Source organism: Opisthocomus hoazin, unplaced genomic scaffold, assembly GCF_030867145.1.
Source record: "Opisthocomus hoazin isolate bOpiHoa1 unplaced genomic scaffold, bOpiHoa1.hap1 HAP1_SCAFFOLD_115, whole genome shotgun sequence".
Classification (NCBI taxonomy): domain Eukaryota; kingdom Metazoa; phylum Chordata; class Aves; order Opisthocomiformes; family Opisthocomidae; genus Opisthocomus; species Opisthocomus hoazin.
In genome coordinates this window covers 95680-112795 of record NW_027449069.1, presented here as the reverse complement: position 1 = coordinate 112795, position 17116 = coordinate 95680, and the positions used below count along the sequence as shown (strand labels likewise).

The 17116-nt window shown below is 72.9% G+C and overlaps 4 protein-coding genes across 4 annotated transcripts; all 4 read right to left on the bottom strand.

Moving 5' to 3' along the window:
• Positions 1-600: 600 nt before the first annotated feature.
• Positions 601-3354, bottom strand: RNASEH2A (ribonuclease H2 subunit A). Its single transcript, XM_075412546.1, is given in 9 exon segments — positions 601-729; positions 731-797; positions 1168-1312; positions 1412-1499; positions 1678-1815; positions 2219-2345; positions 2778-2904; positions 3073-3144; positions 3228-3354. Coding segments are annotated over 9 exon segments (957 nt in total). The 3' UTR covers positions 601-663.
• Positions 3355-4238: 884 nt separating this feature from the next.
• Positions 4239-5313, bottom strand: JUNB (JunB proto-oncogene, AP-1 transcription factor subunit). The gene is made up of 2 exons (XM_075412545.1): positions 4417-5313; positions 4239-4304 (listed from the first exon to the last, which is right to left on the bottom strand). Exons 1-2 carry the CDS (start codon positions 4951-4953, stop codon positions 4239-4241), a joined length of 603 nt encoding a protein of 200 aa, XP_075268660.1. The 5' UTR covers positions 4954-5313.
• A 3177-nt stretch (positions 5314-8490) lies between these two features.
• BEST2 (bestrophin 2) lies at positions 8491-12789 on the bottom strand. Its single transcript, XM_075412607.1, is given in 12 exon segments — positions 8491-8738; positions 8741-8808; positions 9245-9396; positions 9636-9664; positions 9667-9715; positions 9790-9845; positions 9848-9941; positions 10525-10602; positions 10697-10851; positions 11315-11548; positions 12193-12287; positions 12638-12789. Coding segments are annotated over 12 exon segments (1410 nt in total).
• A 1593-nt stretch (positions 12790-14382) lies between these two features.
• On the bottom strand, positions 14383-17110 carry GET3 (guided entry of tail-anchored proteins factor 3, ATPase). Its single transcript, XM_075412549.1, has 6 exons — positions 16730-17110; positions 16504-16652; positions 16276-16426; positions 16089-16196; positions 15053-15250; positions 14383-14648 (listed from the first exon to the last, which is right to left on the bottom strand). Exons 1-6 carry the CDS (start codon positions 17069-17071, stop codon positions 14517-14519), a joined length of 1080 nt encoding a protein of 359 aa, XP_075268664.1. The 5' UTR covers positions 17072-17110; the 3' UTR covers positions 14383-14516.
• Positions 17111-17116: the final 6 nt, after the last annotated feature.

Sequence of the window (17116 nt, the reverse complement as noted above, 5' to 3'; positions counted from 1 at the left end):
CCGGGGTCCCGGGGGGGGTGGGGGTGGGGGATGGGGGCTCCGGCCTCCCCCCCCTCCCCGTGTGTGACCCCCCCCCCCCGTGTGTGACCCCCCCCCCCCGTGTGAATATTCGGGCAATACGGCAGATCTCCCCCCCCGCCACGCGCCCCCCCCGCCTCTTTAGTGACGTCACAGCACCACGATCCCCCTTAAATCGTGCCCAAAAGAATCGGCGGGGGGGGTGCTCAGGGCCCCCCCAGTGCCCCCCCCCGGATTAGACCCCTAATCCCCGGGATTGAGGCCACGGCCACGGCCAGGCACCCGGCCAGCACCGATTAACGGGGGGGGGGGACACGGGCCGGGTGCCTGCACTCCCTTCCCCCCATGGGGGGGGCACATCATCATGGGGGGGCACACACCCCCCCCTCCCAGCCAGGGAGCCCCAAACGCCCCCCCCAAACCCCAGCAGATCGTGGTCTGTGCAATCCACCCCCCCCCCGCAACCCCACAGACACCCCCAAAGGCTACAGCCCCCCCCCCCGCTTCACGGGGGGTCAAACGGGTTCGCCCTGGCCCTGGGCTCCCCCCCCCATTAAAAGCATATTTTTTTGCTTTTTACCATTCTTTGTTAAAAAGAACCCACTCACTTTATTGGGGGGCGGGGGTCCCCGTTTCGGGGGGGAGTCACAGCTCGGCCAGGGGCCGCAGGCTGCGCTCGTAGAAGAAGCGGTGGGGGGGGCGCCGGGGGGGGGGTCCGGGCGAAGTAGGAGAGCAGCGAGGAGGGGGCCGCGGGGTCCTCCTCGGGGTCCTCGTCGGCCCTGGAGGGTGGTGGTCAGGGACCCCGCGTGGGGGCACAGGGGACCCAGGAGTCTGGGCAGGGGTCCTGCCCTCCCCCCACAGGGCAGGGACCCCTGTGCCCCCCCCCCCCCCCCCGAGTGCACGGGCCCCTGGACCCCCCCCATTGACTGGGAACATGCCCCCCCCCATGGCACAGACGGGCCCCCCATGTCCCCCCCATTGCACAGCTCCGGTCCCCCCCCAACCCCCCCATCGCACAGATGGGGCCCCCCCGTGCCCCCCCCAGTTACACAGCGCCCATCCCCCTTCGCCCCCCCACTGCAGGGGCAGCCCCAGACCCCCACAGCATCACGCCGGGATCCCCCCACGCCGCAGCAGCTCCCCCCCAGCCCAGGACCCCCCCCCCGTACCACCTTGACGGGGACCCCCCCACGCTGCAGCAGCTCCCGCGCCGTCCCCCAGCTGAAGCGCACGAGCTGGGGGAACCCGAAGACGGGCTCCAGGTTCCGCCGCAGCCACTCCTTGGTCTTGGGATCTGGGGGGGGCGGGGGGGGGGGGCCGTGAGGGGCGCCCGGACGCCGGGGTCCCCCCAGGGTGTGTCTGTCCCCCCCCCACGCCCCCCCCCAGCTCCTACCATTGGGGTACCCCGAGCCGTAGTCCCGGTCGATGTCCCCCAGGTCCTCCACGAACTTCCAGTGCTTCACTGCACGGTCACGGGCGACCTGGGGGGGGGACAGAAGAATTGGGGGGGTCCCAGAGGGGTTGGGGGGCTCCTGGGCCCCCCCCCCCCATACTCACTGCCCCGGGGTGCAGCGGGGTCTGGGGCAGAGCCAGGGAGCAGATGCGGGGTGCAGGGGGGATGGGGCGGGGGGTGGGTGCTCGGGGGGGGTCGGTGCCCACCTTGGCGCAGATGCTGGCGGCGCTGACGACGGGGAAGAGCCCATCGGCTTTGGGGCGCACGGTCACCCCCAGCCCCGGGAAGCGCTGCCGCAGCTTCACCTCGTACTTCTCCGCCGGCCCCACCGTGTCCACGAACACCTGGGGGAGCCCCAGGCCCCCAAAATCACCCCCGGCCCCCCAAAAATCACCCCCGCCTCCCTGATCTACCCTGACCCCCCACAGCACCCCAAAACCCCTGCAAAATCTCCTCAGCCCCCCCAAACCTGCCCGAACCCTCCGCTGCGCCCTGACCTCCCTCCTCAAAGGCACCCCCGAATCAACCCGGACCCCCCCAGGACCTCCAGCCCCACCCTAAATTACCCCCAAACAATCACAAACTCCCCCTGCACCCCCCCAAACACCCTAAATCCATCCAAACCCTTCCAGTGCCCCCATTTCCCCCAAAAAGTTCCCAGCCCCGTCAAGGAAACTGAGGCAGAGAGGAGGAGAAGACACGGGGGGAGGCTCAGCCTGGGGCCCCTCCCGGCCCCCCCAGACCCACCTCGGCCACCTGCACCCCAGAGTCCAGCGCGAACTGGATGAGGCCCACAGCCGTGTCCTGCGACAGCTCGTTCAGGATGAGGCCCACAGCCGTGTCCTGCGACAGCTCGTTCAGGTTGTACTTGGCTCTGGGGAGGGCGGGGGCAGGCGTCACCTCCAGCCCCTCAAATGGGGAGCCACCCCTCCCCCCCCAGCACCCCAAACTGGGGGGGGGGCAGGAGGTGGGGGCTGCAGGAACTGGGCTCGGAGAGACACCCAGCCGTGCTGGGGGGGCAAGGGGGGGCCCAGAAGGGTCTAGAGGACCCCGGGGGGGGGAAGGTTGGGGGGGGTTTCACCACTGCTGCACGCAGAGGTTGGGGGGTCCTGGGGGCTTTGGGGGGTCTGGGGGGTTACAAAATCCCGGGGGGGTGTCTCACTGCTGCTGCATGCACGTAGAGATGGGGTTGGGGAGCTGGGGGGGTTTGGGGGGGGGTTTGGGGGGGGTCTCACCGCTGCTGCACGCAGGCAGAGATGAGGTCGGGGGGCTGGGGGTCCGGGGGGGGTTTGGGGGGGGGTCTCACCGCTGCTGCATGCAGGCAGAGATGAGGTCGGGGGGCAGCACGTGCAGCGCCCACCCCACAAAGTCGCTCGCCGCCTCCAGCAGCGCGAACCGCCGCTCCCGCTCCGCCTCCGACAGCGTCTTCGAGTCTGGGGGGGGGGCCGACGTGAGGGACCCCCCCCACCCCCGAGACCAGGGAACCCCCCCGGGACCCCCCAACTCCCCAACCCTAACCACCGCCCCCACTCCCCCGCGCCCCACACCCACCCTGGGGAACTCCCAGCCCCCCCCGGGACCCCCCCCCCGGGTGCCCCCACCTGCCACCCCCAGCGCCTCCAGCTCCTGCAGCCTCTCCACGGGGCAGTAGCAGATCCCGTAAACCATCGGCCCTGGGGGGGGGGGGGACACGGACACGGGGGGTGAGACCGCAGCTGGGGGGGCACACGGGACCCCCCCGGCCCCCCCCGCTCACCCAGCACCGGCCCCCGCCCCGCCTCGTCCACGCCGAGCGCGCAGGGCCGGTGGCGGCAGGGGGGTGGCACGGCCGGGCCGAACCGCCCCGCGCCCGCGGGGTCCTGCTCCAGCCGCGCCAGCGCCATCGCGGGGGCGGGGCCCGCGCACAGCCCCCTGGGAGACGCAGTCCACGGGGGTCACGCCACAGCGCCCCCCTCCTCCCTCGCCGGGGGCCCGGAACACCTGGCCCCGCCCTCTGGGTCCGGGAAGCACCGCCCCCCGGGGCGTGGCCGTGCCGGGCAGCGCGCGGGGGGGGTGGGGGGTGTTCCCGGAACGGCCGCGCGTGCCCATACACGGGCATGGCTGCGTCAGCGGGGAAAGCCCCGGCCCCGCCCCCTTCCGCTGACGTCGGTGCCCGCGCGCGTCGGGGGGGTTCCCACGGGGAAACCGGACACGGGACACACACACACACACCCCCCACACCGGCCCCCCAACACAGCACAGTCAGACCAATTATCACAATTATTATTAAATACAAACGTACAAAAAATAAACAGCGACCTCGAAACGCCCCCCCCACCCGGGGGGTCCTGTAAACTGGGGGGGGGATGATTCCCCCATGAGCCCCCTCCCCCCGCATAGGGGTGCGCAGAACGGGGGCTCAGCCCCCCACGAAACGAGTCCGTCCCGGGGACCCCCTCCCGCGTGAACCCCCCGCTCGGGGGGGCCCGGTCCGGCTGGGGGAGTCCTGTTCCCGGGGGGTCCCCGCCCCCGCGGGGGGGTCCTGGTCCTGCAGGTCCCTTCCGGCCGGTCCGTGCTGGGGGGGCCCAGTCCGGGGGCTCCCCCCACCCCCGCAGCTCCTTCGGGGGCTCCCCCAGGTCCGTGCTGGTGGGGGGGGTGTCTCCCCGTGCCCCCCCCCCCCCCCCCGAGGAGCCGCTGCCTTCGCCGAGCCGCCGCGGGTCCGCGGGGTCTCTGTCGGGGTGTCCGGGGTGGGGGGGGGGCCAGGCAGGACCCCCCAAATCCGCGGTCCTCATCCCGGGGCGGGGGGTCCAGTTCCTCCGTGTCCGCGGGGGGGTCCCGGCGGGATTCCCCCGGCCTGGGGGGGGGGGGGAATCTCAGCAGGCGGCCCCGGGGGCGGCGGCGGCGGGCGGGGGCAGGGGGCACCCCGACCCGGCGTGCGCGCGCACGGACCCGCGCAGCCGCCGCACCTGCGCGCGCAGCCCCGCCGCCGCCGCCGCCAGCGCCGCGTTCTGCGCGCGGAGCCCCCGCACGCGCTGCTCCAGCCGCGCGATCCGCTCGAGCTTCCGCCGCCGGCACCGGCTCGCGGCCAACCGGTTCCGCAGCCGCCGCCGCTCCGCCTGCAGCCGCTCCGGAGAGCCCGGGCCCCCCTCCGCCGCCTCCGCCGCTGCCGCTCCGGGGACCCCCGCGAAGGGGCCGCCCCCCGCCCCCGCCGCCGGCCCCGGGGGCTCGGGCAGAGCCACGTTGGGCGGCCCCGGCCGGTGCAGCTCGTCCAGCGCCTGCGCGAAGCCGCTGGTGAAGCCGTCGCGCTCCGCCGGTCCGGGGTAGAAATAGCCGCCGGTGCCGCCGCCGCCGCTGAAGAAGCCGCCGTCGGGGCAGGGCGCCGGCTTCAGCCCGTGGAAGGGCTCGGCGGGAGCCGCGGGCGGCAGCGGCCCCGGCAGGGCCCCGTAGTCGGGCTCGGCCCGGCAGAAGCTGCCGGGGAACGGCCGGTAGAATGGCGGCTCCATCCGCGCGCACGCGGCCGCACCGAGGCTCGAACCCGCGTCCCCGCAACGCACGCCCGCCTTATACCCGCCCGCGGCGGAAGCGCGGCCCCATTGGCTGCGGCGCCCGCGGGACACGCCCCCGCCACTCTGGGACACGCCCCCACCGCGCCGGGACACGCCCTCGCCGCCGGGGCCGGCTGCCGGGACACGCCCCCGCGCGGAAAGGGGCGGGGCCAAGGGGGAGGTGTGTAGCGGAGGGGTCACCGGGGCGTGCGGGGGGGGACGCGGGTTAACGAGCGGCGTGTCTTGGCCTGCCGGGGTGGGTCAGGGACGCACACGCATGTGCGGGATGGCGGCGCAGGGGTCCGTGTGTGTGTTCCCTCCCCCCCCCCACCCCCCCGTCTCAGCCCCACGCCAGCCGCCCCCGGGGCTTTCCCGCAGGCGCCGGGCCCTGCCCCCCGCCCGGATTTTCGGGGATTTTGGGCCCGGCTGATTTTCCCTCCCAACTTCTCCTTCGTCCCTGAGTCAGCGCCGGCTGCACCCCCCGGGACCCCCCCGCCGGGACCCCCCAGCCGTGACCTCGGGGACCCCAGCGCCCGGGCCCCCACCCCAGCTCTGCCCCCCGGGCCGGGGGAGCTGGACGCGGACGCCTGGGCCCCCGGCTGTGCCCCCCCCCGCCAGGATGTGGGGGGAGCAGGAAACAGGGGGGGGAGGGGGGAAACGGGGGTGAAACGGGGCATGAGGGGGTGTCTCACCCAGACACCGGGGTCCTCCGGAGGCAGGGGCTGGGCCTGGGGGTCGCGGGGGGTCCCGGCGCAGGGGGGGCTGAGGGTGCCCCGCTCCCGTCCCCCAGCGCCTCTCGCTTGACGTCACCCTCGGGGCCCCCAACGGCCCTAACCGCCACCGGGCTTTCGGTGCGCGGGGGCCGCCCAGCCCGCGAGGCCTGGGGGGACTGGGGGGAACTGGGACTAACTGGGGGGGTGCCCACGTGCCCGAGGGTGGGGCAGAGCGAGGCTGGGAGCTTCAGGGGGACCCGGGGGGGCTCGGGGTGACGCAGACGGCCGGGAGGCCCCACGGACCCACCCCAGGGTGCCCCGGGCCCAGACACAGCAACAGCTGGGGGGCACTGGGACCGGGCTGGGGGGAACTGGGACTGGACTTGGGGGCACTGGGACCAGGCTGGGGGGTACTGGGACAGGGCTGGGGGGCACAGCTCCATCGGAGGCACTGGGGTGGCCCCAGGGCTGCACTGGGAGCACTGGGGGGGCTTTGGGCTGCACTGGGAACACTGGGAGGTCTCGGGGCTGCACTGGGAGCACTGGGGGGGGCTTTGGGGGTGCACTGGGAGCACTGGGAAGTCTCGGGGCTTGCACTGGGAGCACTGGGGATCCTGGGGCTGCACTGGGAGCACTGGGGGGGGGTTTGGGGCTGCACTGGAAGCACTGGGGGAACCGGAAGCGCCGCCGCGGGGGGGCGGGGGGGGTTGCTATGGCGATGCCGCTGGCACCCCCTCCCCGGACGCCGGGGTCCCCCGGGGCCGGGCCCCACCTCCCCCCCCCCCCCCGCGCCGGTGACGCAACCGAAGTCGCCGAGTTCGTCGCTTACGTCAGCGCACGTGGCGCCGCCAACCCCGCCCCAGCCCGGCCTGACCAGCGCGGCCCCCCCGCACCCGGCGGCGCGTCCCAACGGGCCGGACAGGCGGGAGCGGCCGCAGGGCGCGGAGGGCGGTGACGCGGGGCTGAGTCAGCGGCGGGGCCGGAAAGGGGCGGGGCCGGAAAGGGGCGGGGCCAGCCGCCGCGGCCGCTCTGGTGGCAACTCTGTAGCCTTGGAGGACCGTTTCAAAAATGGCGGCGGAGGCAGGCCGAAAAGGGGCGTGGCCGGCAGGTGCGGCCGCTCTGTTAACGACTGGAGGACCGAGTTAAAACATGGCGGCGGGGCGGGGCCCGGAAGGGGGCGGGGCCGGGGCGCGGCCGCTCTGGGCGCGGCTCGGTGCCCTCGGCGGACCGGCCCCGGGATGGCGGCCATGGCGGCGGGGCAGGACGCGTGCGGGCCGCTGCTCACCTGGGTAAGGAGGGGCCACGCCCGTGTGACCCCCCCGGGCCCGGTGCCCCCCCCAGGCCGCGTGGTTCCTCCCGGGCACCTGCGGCCCCGTGAGCCCCCCAGCGCCTTTGTCCCCCGCCGTTGGGGGGGGTAATGAGGGGGGCGGCCCGCGGGGGTCGTTGCTCCCCGGTGCCTGGGGGGACGCGGGTGAGGGTAAGAAAGGGGGCTCTGCCCGCCCCCCCGGTGGTCGGGGGTGTTGTGCAGGTTTGGGGGTTCCCTGGGCTGGGGAGTTGTCCGTTCTCAGCCCTGGGGGGGGGCCGTGCCCTGACCCCCCTTCGTGCCTGCCAGCTGTAGACCTTTGCCCCCTCCTCGCCGTGCGCCTCCCCCAGGACCTGGCCAGCGGGGTGGCCCTCGTCCGCGTCCTGCACAGCGTGTGAGTGGAGGGGCACAGCCCCCCACCTTGGGGAAGCCCCTGGGGCCCCCAGCGGGGCCAGGGCACCCCCGGGGGGGGGGGCGGGGATCTGATTCTGGGGACCCCCCGTGCCCTCCCAGTGACGCTCGTGGTTCAGTGGGACATGGCTGGGCCAGATCTGGGACGACACTGAGGACAACTGGCGGCTGAAGGTGGGGGGCAAATTTGGGGGGGGGGGGGGCACGCCCTGTGTCCAATTTGGGGGGGGCACCCTCAGCCTTGGGCCTGCCCTCGGGGCAGGTGTGTGGGGGGGGGGTGTCTAGGGCAGCGGGTTTGGGGGACACAGTGGGGGGGCTGATTGGAAGAGCTGGGTTTGGGGGACGATTTGTGGGCCGCAGATACCCCGGGGGGGCTCAAGGGATGGGGGTGTCTTGGGGTGTCACGGATATTGGGGGGGGATACCCCAGGAGGGAGCACGTGTTTATGGGGGGGGGGGATGTAAATGGCGGGGGGAATTTGGTCAATGTACCAAATTGGGGGGGGTCAGGCTGGTGCTGGGGGTCCCTATACCCCCTCGGGCTCTCTGGGTTTGGGGCGGGGTAGGAATCCCACTCTCACCCTGTGCCCCCCCAGCAGGGCCTGTCGCTGCAGCAGGAGGCGGGGGGGCCACGGGGACCCCCCGGGGGGGCTCAGTCCTTCCTGGCCCAGCAGCGCTTGGCCACGGCCACCCGCCGCACCCAGCCCCCCCATGGCCACCCCCCCAACCGCTGACCGGGGGGCCCCCCCTTTCCCTGGGCCCCCCTCTCTCTGGGCTGGTCCCATTTTAGGCACTATCAGCTTGGCGCTGCTCCCCACTCTCTTGGGGGGGGGTCCAGGCCCTGCACCCCAATCTGTGGGTGCTTTTAGCATTTCTATTTTTGCACCCCTTTTCGGGGGGGGAGGGGCAGGGGATCCTGCCCTCCCCCCCCAGTCTTTTCAATAAAGCCCCAGGACTCAGGGCTGGGGGGTTTATTGCCAGTGGGGATTCTCATGGGGGGTGGGAGTGGGGGGTTGCAGGGCTGAGCCGCACTTTGGGGGCAGGTGGGGGAATTTTGGGGTTCCCCCCATTAAACCAAGTCGTCGGCGCTGGGGTGGAGGAGCCAGTAGTCGTGGGGGCTGCAGCCCCCCCCTGGGGCGTCCCCTAGGAGAATGGCTGTGTCCCCCCTCACGCTTTCCCCGTCCCCCAGGGCGGCATACGGGGAGGGGGGGCGTGGGGGGGGCTCGGCGCCGAGCCCCCCGTCGGAGCCAGCACTGTTCTTGCGGCGGAGCAGGGAGAAGCGTCGGGAAAAGGCGCCTGGGGGGGGCCTTGGGGGGGCTCGAGGGTGTCCCCGAGGGTCTCCCCGATGTCCTCCAGTGGCTGGAACTGCATCTCCTCCTTGGCCAGCCTGCGGGACACCAGGGTCACCCCCCCCCCCCGACACTGGGGTCACCCCCAGCACCTCTCGAGATGTCGAGGTCACCGCCATGCTGGGGGGTCCTGGGCTGTGGGGTCCCTGGGGGGGTTGGTGTCCCGGGGGGGGGGAAGAGGTCCCTGGAGAGGGTTGGGGGTCCCTGGGCAGAGTTTTGGGTTTCATGGGGGGGGTTGGGTCTCTGGGGTGGGTTGGGGGCAGTTTGAGGGTGCTGGGGGTGGGCTGGGGTCCCTGGGGCAGTTTGGGGGACACTGGGGAGGTCTTGGGGTGCCTGGAGTGGGGCGGGGGGTACTCTTTGGGGGGTCTCTGGGGTTCCCCACAGTCCCTCCTGGTGGGGTTGGGGGCAGCGAGATGGGGGTCAGGAGCACCCCAGGAGCGAGGGGGTCCCAGGGGGGGTCCCATCCCCACTCACGCCACGTCGAAGGCTGAGCCGCGGAAGGGGGGCTGGCGCAGCGGGGCGGCCGCGGCCGTGTAGGGGGCCCGGGGGCTGGCGGCGTCCCAGTACCGGTCGCGCTCCAGCGCTGGCACCTCCCCGTACAGCTCGTCCACCGCCAGCATCGAGACCTGGGGGGGCACCCCGGGGTGTACCCCCACCCCACCGCCACCATCGACACCTGGGGGGCACCCCTGGGTGTCCCCCCCACCCCTGCATGCCCCCCACCGCCAGCATCGAGACCTGGGGGGGCACCCCTGGGTGTCCCCCCCACCCCACCGCCAACATCGACACCTGCGGGGGGAAGCCTGGGTGTCCCCCCCCACCCCTGGGTCCCCCCCACCCCGGGGACCCCCCCTCGCTGGGGTACCTGGAAGTTGCGGTCGATGAGCGTGTTGTCTCAAAGTCGTCATCATCCTCCCCGAAGGGGTTGATCAGCTGCTCGGCCACCTGCGGCGGGGCCACCGTGTCCCCGGGGCCTCCGCGGGACCCCCAGAACCCCCCTCGCCGCCCCCCCCCCCCACCTTCAGCCACCCCACGTAGAAGAAGAACTGGAGGAGGGTGAAGACGGGGACGCCAGGTCCAGCTCGTGCCCCGCGTAGCCCTGGGCCGGGTCCAGGAACTGCCGCCCGATCAGGCAGGTGACGAAGAAGGTGTAGACAGCGATGGTTACCACCTGCGGCGGGGGGACGGTCACCCACCGCGTCCCCCCCACGTCCCCCCCCGTCCCCTCGTGTCCCTGCATCCCTGTCAACGTGTCCTCACGTCCCTCCATCCCCACCCGTGTCCTCCTATGTTCCTCCATCCCTGCCCGTGTCCCCCACCCTCCTCTGTGTCCCCCCGCGTCCCCTCCATGTCCCTTCTCATCCCCTCACGTCCCTCCATCCCCACCCGTGTCCTCCATCCCTGCCCACGTTCCCCCCCCTTCCGTGTCCCCCCAGGCCCCCCCCATGTCCCTTCTTGTCCCCTCACGTCCCTCCATCCCCACCCGTGTCCTCCATCCCTGCCCATGTCCCCCCACCCTCCTCCATGTCCCCCCAGGCCCCCCCATGTCCCTTCTTGTCCCCTTACATCCCTCCATCCCCACCTGTGTCCCCCTGTGTTCCTCATCCCTGCCCGCGTCCCCCCACCCTCCTCCACGTCCCCCCAGTGTCCCTCCAGGTCCCCTCGTGTCCCTCCATCCCCATCCCGGCCCCCCCACGTCCCCTCCGTGCCCCTGTCCCTGCCGCTCCCCCCTTCCCAGTGCTCCCAGTGCCCACCTGGGTGTAGACCAGTGGGACGCTGATCCAGTCGTAGTGGAAGAGGAGGCTGCAGTGGCCCCGGAAGCGGTTCAGCTCCTGGGGGGGGGGGTGAGGGGGGCACGACAGTGTTGGGGAGGCTCGGGGGGTCCAGGCAGGGTCTGGGGGGGGGGGGCGGGGGAAGGGGGGGCACCTCCATGATGAGCTTGAGGGCGCAGTCGTCGCGCACGCGGCCCTCGCGCCGCGCCTGCCCCGCCAGCGCCCCGAACCAGGCGCAGGGCACCCAGAACTTGTTGTAGGGTGAGCGCAGCCCCTCCAGCCGCCGCCGCTCCTCCCGCGTCAGGAACCCTGTGGGCCGCGGCATCACCCGCGGGGCCACGATGTCACCCGCTGACCCCAATGCTGTGATGTCACCCACTGACCCCGTGATGTCACCCACTGACCCCATGACATCACCCCGCCGACCCCTGATGCCATGATGTCACCCACTGACCCCGCAACATCACCCAACGACCCCCACAATGTCACCCGCAATGTCACCTGCCAACCCCCACGTCACCCACCAACCCCCAATGCTGCGACGTCACCCGCTGACCCCACAATGTCACCCGCCGACCTCCGATGCCGCGACATCACCCGCCAACATCGCATTGCCCCCAGCACAGAGCTCTGGGGGACCCCGACCCCCAGCCCCGCGGTGTCCCCACCACCATCTCCCTGCCCCCCCCATGACGACACCACCACCCCCACGGCGAGGCCACCCCTTCCCGTGACGTCACCGCGCCCTGACGAAATCACGGCGGGGACGCACCGGCCTCGACCAGGTGGTCGGTGGTGGGGAAGCGCTTGTAGACGGCGGTGCTGACGGCGCGCAGCACCAGCAGTGCCGCCAGGCTCCCGTAGCGCATCAGCGTGCGGCGCAGGATGCGGCCCTGCGCGTCCGCCCCGTGCACATTGCCCGCCACGGCCACCATCAGCCCGTCTGGTGCCGGGACGGTGCGGAACTGTCCCCACCAGCGCTCCAGCACCAGCGCCACATAGAAACCTGCGGGGACCGGGATGCGCTGGGGGCACTGGGAGCCGGCGCTGGGGGGAAGCTGGGGACACTGGGAGCACTGGGACAGGGGAAGGAGGTGTTGGGGACAGTGGGAGCACTGGGAGGAGGTGCTGGGGAAGTCGGGGACACTGGGAGGGGGCATGGAGGGGGGGAACCAGGTCGCTGGGGACACTGGGAGCGCTGGGAGAAGGCAGTGAGGGGAGCTGGGGACGCTGCAGAGGGGAATGGGGCTCTCGCCGAGAATGAAGGAGGTAGGGATGAGTTTGGGGGGGTCTAAGGTGGCTCTGCGGGGACGTGGGCAGCCCGGGGGTTCCCGGGGGTCTCACCGAGGACGAAGGAGGCGGGGATGAGGTTGGGGGGTCTGTGGTGGCTCTGCGGGGACATGGGTGGGCTGGGGGGGGTCCCAGGGCTCTCACCGAGGTTGAAGGGGACTGGGATGAGGTTGGGGGGGTCTGCGGTGGCTCTGCATGGACGTGGGTGGCCTGGGGGGTCTTGGGGGTCCCAGGGGGCCTGGGGCTCTCACCGAGGACGAAGGAGATGGGGATGAGGTTGGGGAGGTCTGGGGTGGCTCTGCAGGGATGTGGTGGGCTGTGGGGTCTCAGGGGGACATGGGGGGGTCCCAGGGGTCTCACCGAGGACAAAGGAGACGGGGATGAGGTTGGCCGACTTGTCACAGTAGAGCACGAGCTTCTCGAAGAGCCGCTTCTGCGGCTCAGACAGCAGGAACCTGGGGGGGGGGCGTGGGGGGTCACCCTCCCACTGGCTGTGTCCCCCCATACAAGGCAGTGTGTCCCCCTGAGCCCTATGTGTCCCCACGACCCCTGCACCCCCCCACACCCCATCTCTCCCTGCACATCCCTGTGCCACCCGTGTGTCCCCATCCCAGCACACCCCCTGCACCCACCCGGGGCCCCCCCATGACCCAGGGCCCCCCCCCAGGCCCCCCACCCCCTCGATTATCTCATGACCCCCGATTTCCCCTCCCACACCCCATGTCCCCCCATCCCGCCCACGTCCCCCTGTGACCCCACGCCCCCTGCCCCCCCCATGTCCCCACGTCCCCCAGCCCCCCCGGACCGGTAGGCCAGGCTGAGCCCCAGGTAGGCGCCGAGGAAGAGGAGCAGCTCGCGGTAGAGCAGTTTGTAGATGCTCCCGCGCCACAGCAGCAGCAGCTGGGAGAAGCCCCCGAAGCGGGCGGTGGCCACCCGCGAGCTGTAGGTCACCGTCATGGTGGGGGGGCCTGGGGACAGCAGCGCCCTGGGGACCTCCGCACGGCCCGGGGACCCCCTGGGGATGGCAGAACAGGACCCCGGGGGACACCATGGGGACCCCCCGGCGACCCCCAAACCCTGGGGGCACCGTGGGGACCCCCCGGGGACGGAAGAACGGGACCCCGGGGACCCCCAAACCCTGGGGGCACCGTGGGGACGGCAGAACGGGACCCCGGGGACCCCCAAACCCTGGGGACCCCCTGTGGACGGCAGAACGGGACCCTGGGGACCCCCAAACCCTGGGGATCCCCTGTGGATGGCAGAACGGGATCCTGGGGACCCCCAAACCCTGGGGATCCCCTGGGGACGATGGAACTGGGTCCCGGGGACCCTCAAACCCTGGGGCCCCTCTGGGGTAGGCAAAATGGGACCCCAAGGACCCCCAAGCCCGGTGGACCCCCTGGGGAGAGCAACACAGGGCCCTGGGGACCCCCAGCACAGCCCAAGGACCCCCAAGCCCGGTGGACCCCCTGGGGAGAGCAACACAGGGCCCTGGGGACCCCCAGCACAGCCCGGGGACCCCCTCGGGACGGTGGAAGGGTGCCCCGGGGACCCCTAAAGCCTGGGGGCACCGTGGGGACGGCAGAACGGGACCCCGGGGACCCCCAAACCCTGGGGACCCCCTGTGGACGGCAGAACGGGACCCTGGGGACCCCCAAACCCTGGGGATCCCCTGGGGACGATGGAACTGGGTCCCGGGGACCCTCAAACCCTGGGGCCCCTCTGGGGTAGGCAAAATGGGACCCCAAGGACCCCCAAGCCCGGTGGACCCCCTGGGGAGAGCAACACAGGGCCCTGGGGACCCCCAGCACAGCCCAAGGACCCCCAAGCCCGGTGGACCCCCTGGGAGAGCAACACAGGGCCCTGGGGACCCCCAGCACAGCCCGGGGACCCCCTCGGGACGGTGGAAGGGTGCCCCGGGGACCCCTAAAGCCTGGGGACCCCCCCGGGGGTCACCGAACCAACGCCCTGGGGACGGAAAATGGGGCCCTGGGGACCCCCCCCAGACCCCCCTCACCTGCAGGAGACGCGCACGCGCGGCGACCACCGCCGGTCTGGGACCCCTGGCCCGACCCCGGGGCTTTAAACCCGGCGGGGCGGGCCCTGCCCCGGGGCGGGGGGGGGCGGGTGCCGAGCCCACCCCCTCCCGGGAGCCGAGGCCGGGCGGCGGCGGGGGGGAAGCCCTGGCTCGGCCCCCGCGGCCTCGCGCCAGCGGCGGGGTCGCGGGGACAGATCGCAGTGGGGGGACTGGGGGCACGGCCACAGAGACCCCCCCCTCGGGCGCCCGGCGTGGCTGCTGCGGCCCGACCCCCCCCCCCCGCAGCCGACTCCCCCCCGGGACCCCGGCCCCCCCGCTGCCGACCCCCCCAAACCCCCGGTCCTGACCCCCCCCCCCGCTGTCGCCCCCCCCGTTAATCCGTCCCCGCGCTAATGAGGGTCCCTGCGTCCGACGGGCCTGGCGCCAGCCGGTGCTGACGTCACGGCCGCAGCGTCCGGACCCCCCCGGCAGACCCCGGCGTCCGGCCCCCCCCAGCACCCCGCAGCCGCCTCTCCCATCCCGAATTTATTATTTACACAGGGTCCCCGGCGGGGTCCCGCCGCGGCCCCCCAGGCGGGGGGGGGCGGACGGGGAGGGGGGGGCTGCATGGAGGTCGGCAGGGCCGTCCTGCCCCTCCCGGGGGGGGCTATTTGGGGCTGGGGGGCTGGTAGGGGTCCAGCAGGAGCGAGGAGAAGGTGTTGACTTTGTCGGCCCCCCGCACCTCGTGGGGCAGCAGCGGCAGCTTCACGATGTGGAAATCCTCGTAGAGGTCCTCCATCTGCGGGGGGGGGCGGCGGGGGGCAGCGACCCGGGCTCCCCGCGCCCCCGCCAACCCCCCGAGCCCCCAGACCCCGCCCCGCGCCCCCGCCAACCCCCCCGAGCCCCCAGACCCCGCCCCGCGCCCCCGCCAACCCCCACGGGCCCCCCAGACCCCACCCCGCGCCCCCGCCAACCCCCCCTCCACGGCCCCGGGGAGGGTCCCGGGCCCCCCAGACCCACCCTGTGCCCCTGCAAACTCCCCGGGCCCCCCAGACCCGGCCCCGCAACCCGCAAACCCCCCTGGGCCCCCCAGACCCCACCCCACGCCCCGCGTCCCTGCCACAGGCAGCGTCCCCTGCGCCCCGGATGCCGGCGCTCCCCCCCGAGCCCCCTGCGGCGCCGAGCCCCCCGCGGCGGGCGCACCTGGTCGAGGTACTTGGCCTGGATCTTGTGCCGGGCCTCGCACATCTTGCAGGGCCGCTGCGGGTCGGGGAAGACGAGCTGGTTGACGACGACGTTGTGGGTGTCGATGCGGCACTTGGCCAGCTCCTGGATCAGCCGCTCGGTCTCGTAGAGCGACAGGAACTCGGCGATGCACACGCAGATGAACGTCGTCTGCTCCTGCGCCGCGGGCCCGCACTGCGCTCAGCGCCCAGAGACACGGTGGCCCCGCCACGCCGCGCCCGGAGACACGGTGGCCCCGCCACGCCGCGCCCGGAGACACGGAGACATCGCGACACAGCGCCCAGAGACACAGAGATGTCGCGACACAGCGCCCAGAGACACGGAGACATCACGACACAGCGCCCAGAGACACAGAGACGTCGCGACACAGCGCCCAGAGACACGGTGCCATCACGACACTGTGCCCAGTGACACACTCCACGTGATGCTGCAATGCCACGCTCAGCGACGTGGTGACACTGTGTTCAGCGTGACACCGCGCTCCATAACACGGCTCCACCGCTCTCAGCGTGACACGGTGCTCCGTGACACCACGCTCCGTGACATGGTGATGCCATGCTCACCATGACGCCGCGCTCCGTGACACGGCTCCACCACGCTCAGCGTGTCACCACACTCTGTGACACGCCGCTGCCGCTCTCAGCGTGTCACCGCGCTCCATGACACGGCTCCACCGCTCTCAGCGTGACACGGTGCTCCGTGACACCGCGCTCCGTGAGCTCTCAGCGTGTCACCGCGCTCCGTGACACGGCACCGCCACACTCAGCGTGACGCCGTGCTCCGTGTCACTGCGCTCCGTGACACGGCTCTGCCGCCGCCGCACTTGGGTCCCCTCCACCGAGGCCCCAGGGGTCCCCACCCAGCCCCGCGGCACAGCAATCCCGGCAGGAATGCGCGCAGACCGGCTCGGCCGCCGTCCCCCTCCCGGCGCCCCCACCCCCCTCCTCGGCCCGCCGCCCCCCTCCCGCAGCCCCCCCGCCGCCCCCCGCCTCACCGGGTCCTTGAACTGCTCGCTGACAGAGCGGATGACAGGCAGCGTCTCCTCCAGCTTGGAGGCCAGCTGGTCGGCGTTCATGTCCCCCAGCCCCAGCATGTTGCACATCTGGGGGAGGGGGCGGTCAGGCGGGGCCCCGAGGCCACACGCCCGCCCCTGCGGGGGTCCCGCCGCCCCCCAGCCCCACCTGCGAGATGAAGGGGCTGATCTGGTTCTTGATCTGCATCAGGCGGCCCAGCCCACGCTCCACGATGGTGGGGAAGTTGAGCAGACGCAGCGTGTGGCCGGTGGGCGCCGTGTCAAAGACCACCACTGAGAAATTCATGCCCTTCACCAGCCTGGGGAGCCGGCGGGGGGGGGTCAGCGGGGCTGCAGCGCCCCGGCTCGGCCCCCCGTGCCCCCTGGCCCCGCTCACCTCATCACCTCGGCGTAGCTCATGGCCTCGTCGATGCCGGGGAAGGCGCTCATGGCCTCCTGCATCATCTTCTTGCCCATGCTCAGCATGTTGTCCTCCTCGAAGAACTCGTCGGGCAGCTCGGCCACCCCCAGGCTGGGGTCAATCTCCTGCGGCATTCGGAGGGTGAGCAGGGCCGGGCGGGGGGCAGGAGGGGGCCGGGCGCCCGCCCCCCGCCCGCGCTCACCATGGCGAAGAGATTGTCGTAGCCCTTGACTTTGGTGGGGACCTTGGAGAACTTCTGGTCGAAGGCGTCGGAGATGTTGTGCGCGGGGTCGGTGGAGATGATCAGGACGCTCTCCCGCACCTTCGAGAGCTGCACGGCCAGGCTGCAGCTGGGGGGGACAGCGCGGGGAGGGGGGCTGCGACCGGGGGGCTCGGCGGCCTCCCCGGATGGTGGCTGCCCCCCAGCAGCCCCCCACGGGGGGGCTGGTTCTGCCTTCTCCCTGAGGGGCTCCAGCCCCGTCCCTTCGCCGTGAGGGCCTCCAGCCCAACTCCCAGCCCCTGCAGTCCGGGCTGGTCCCCCCATCCCAGGGCAGCCGGGTACAACACCCCCCCGGGGGCCCGATCCCCT

Excerpts from the sequence above, each read along its gene's own strand:
- JUNB (XM_075412545.1), bottom strand. The coding sequence starts at position 4,953 with ATGGAGCCGCCATTCTACCGGCCGTTCCCCGGCAGCTTCTGCCGGGCC. Across the intron at positions 4,305-4,416 it reads CGGCGGGGCTGCGCGCGCAG|GCCGGGGGAATCCCGCCGGG; the intron begins GTGCGGCGGCTG and ends CCCCCCCCCCAG.
- GET3 (XM_075412549.1), bottom strand. The coding sequence starts at position 17,071 with ATGGGGGGACCAGCCCGGACTGCAGGGGCTGGGAGTTGGGCTGGAGGC. Across the intron at positions 16,653-16,729 it reads ACGACAATCTCTTCGCCATG|GAGATTGACCCCAGCCTGGG; the intron begins GTGAGCGCGGGC and ends CGAATGCCGCAG. Across the intron at positions 16,427-16,503 it reads AGCTACGCCGAGGTGATGAG|GCTGGTGAAGGGCATGAATT; the intron begins GTGAGCGGGGCC and ends CCGGCTCCCCAG.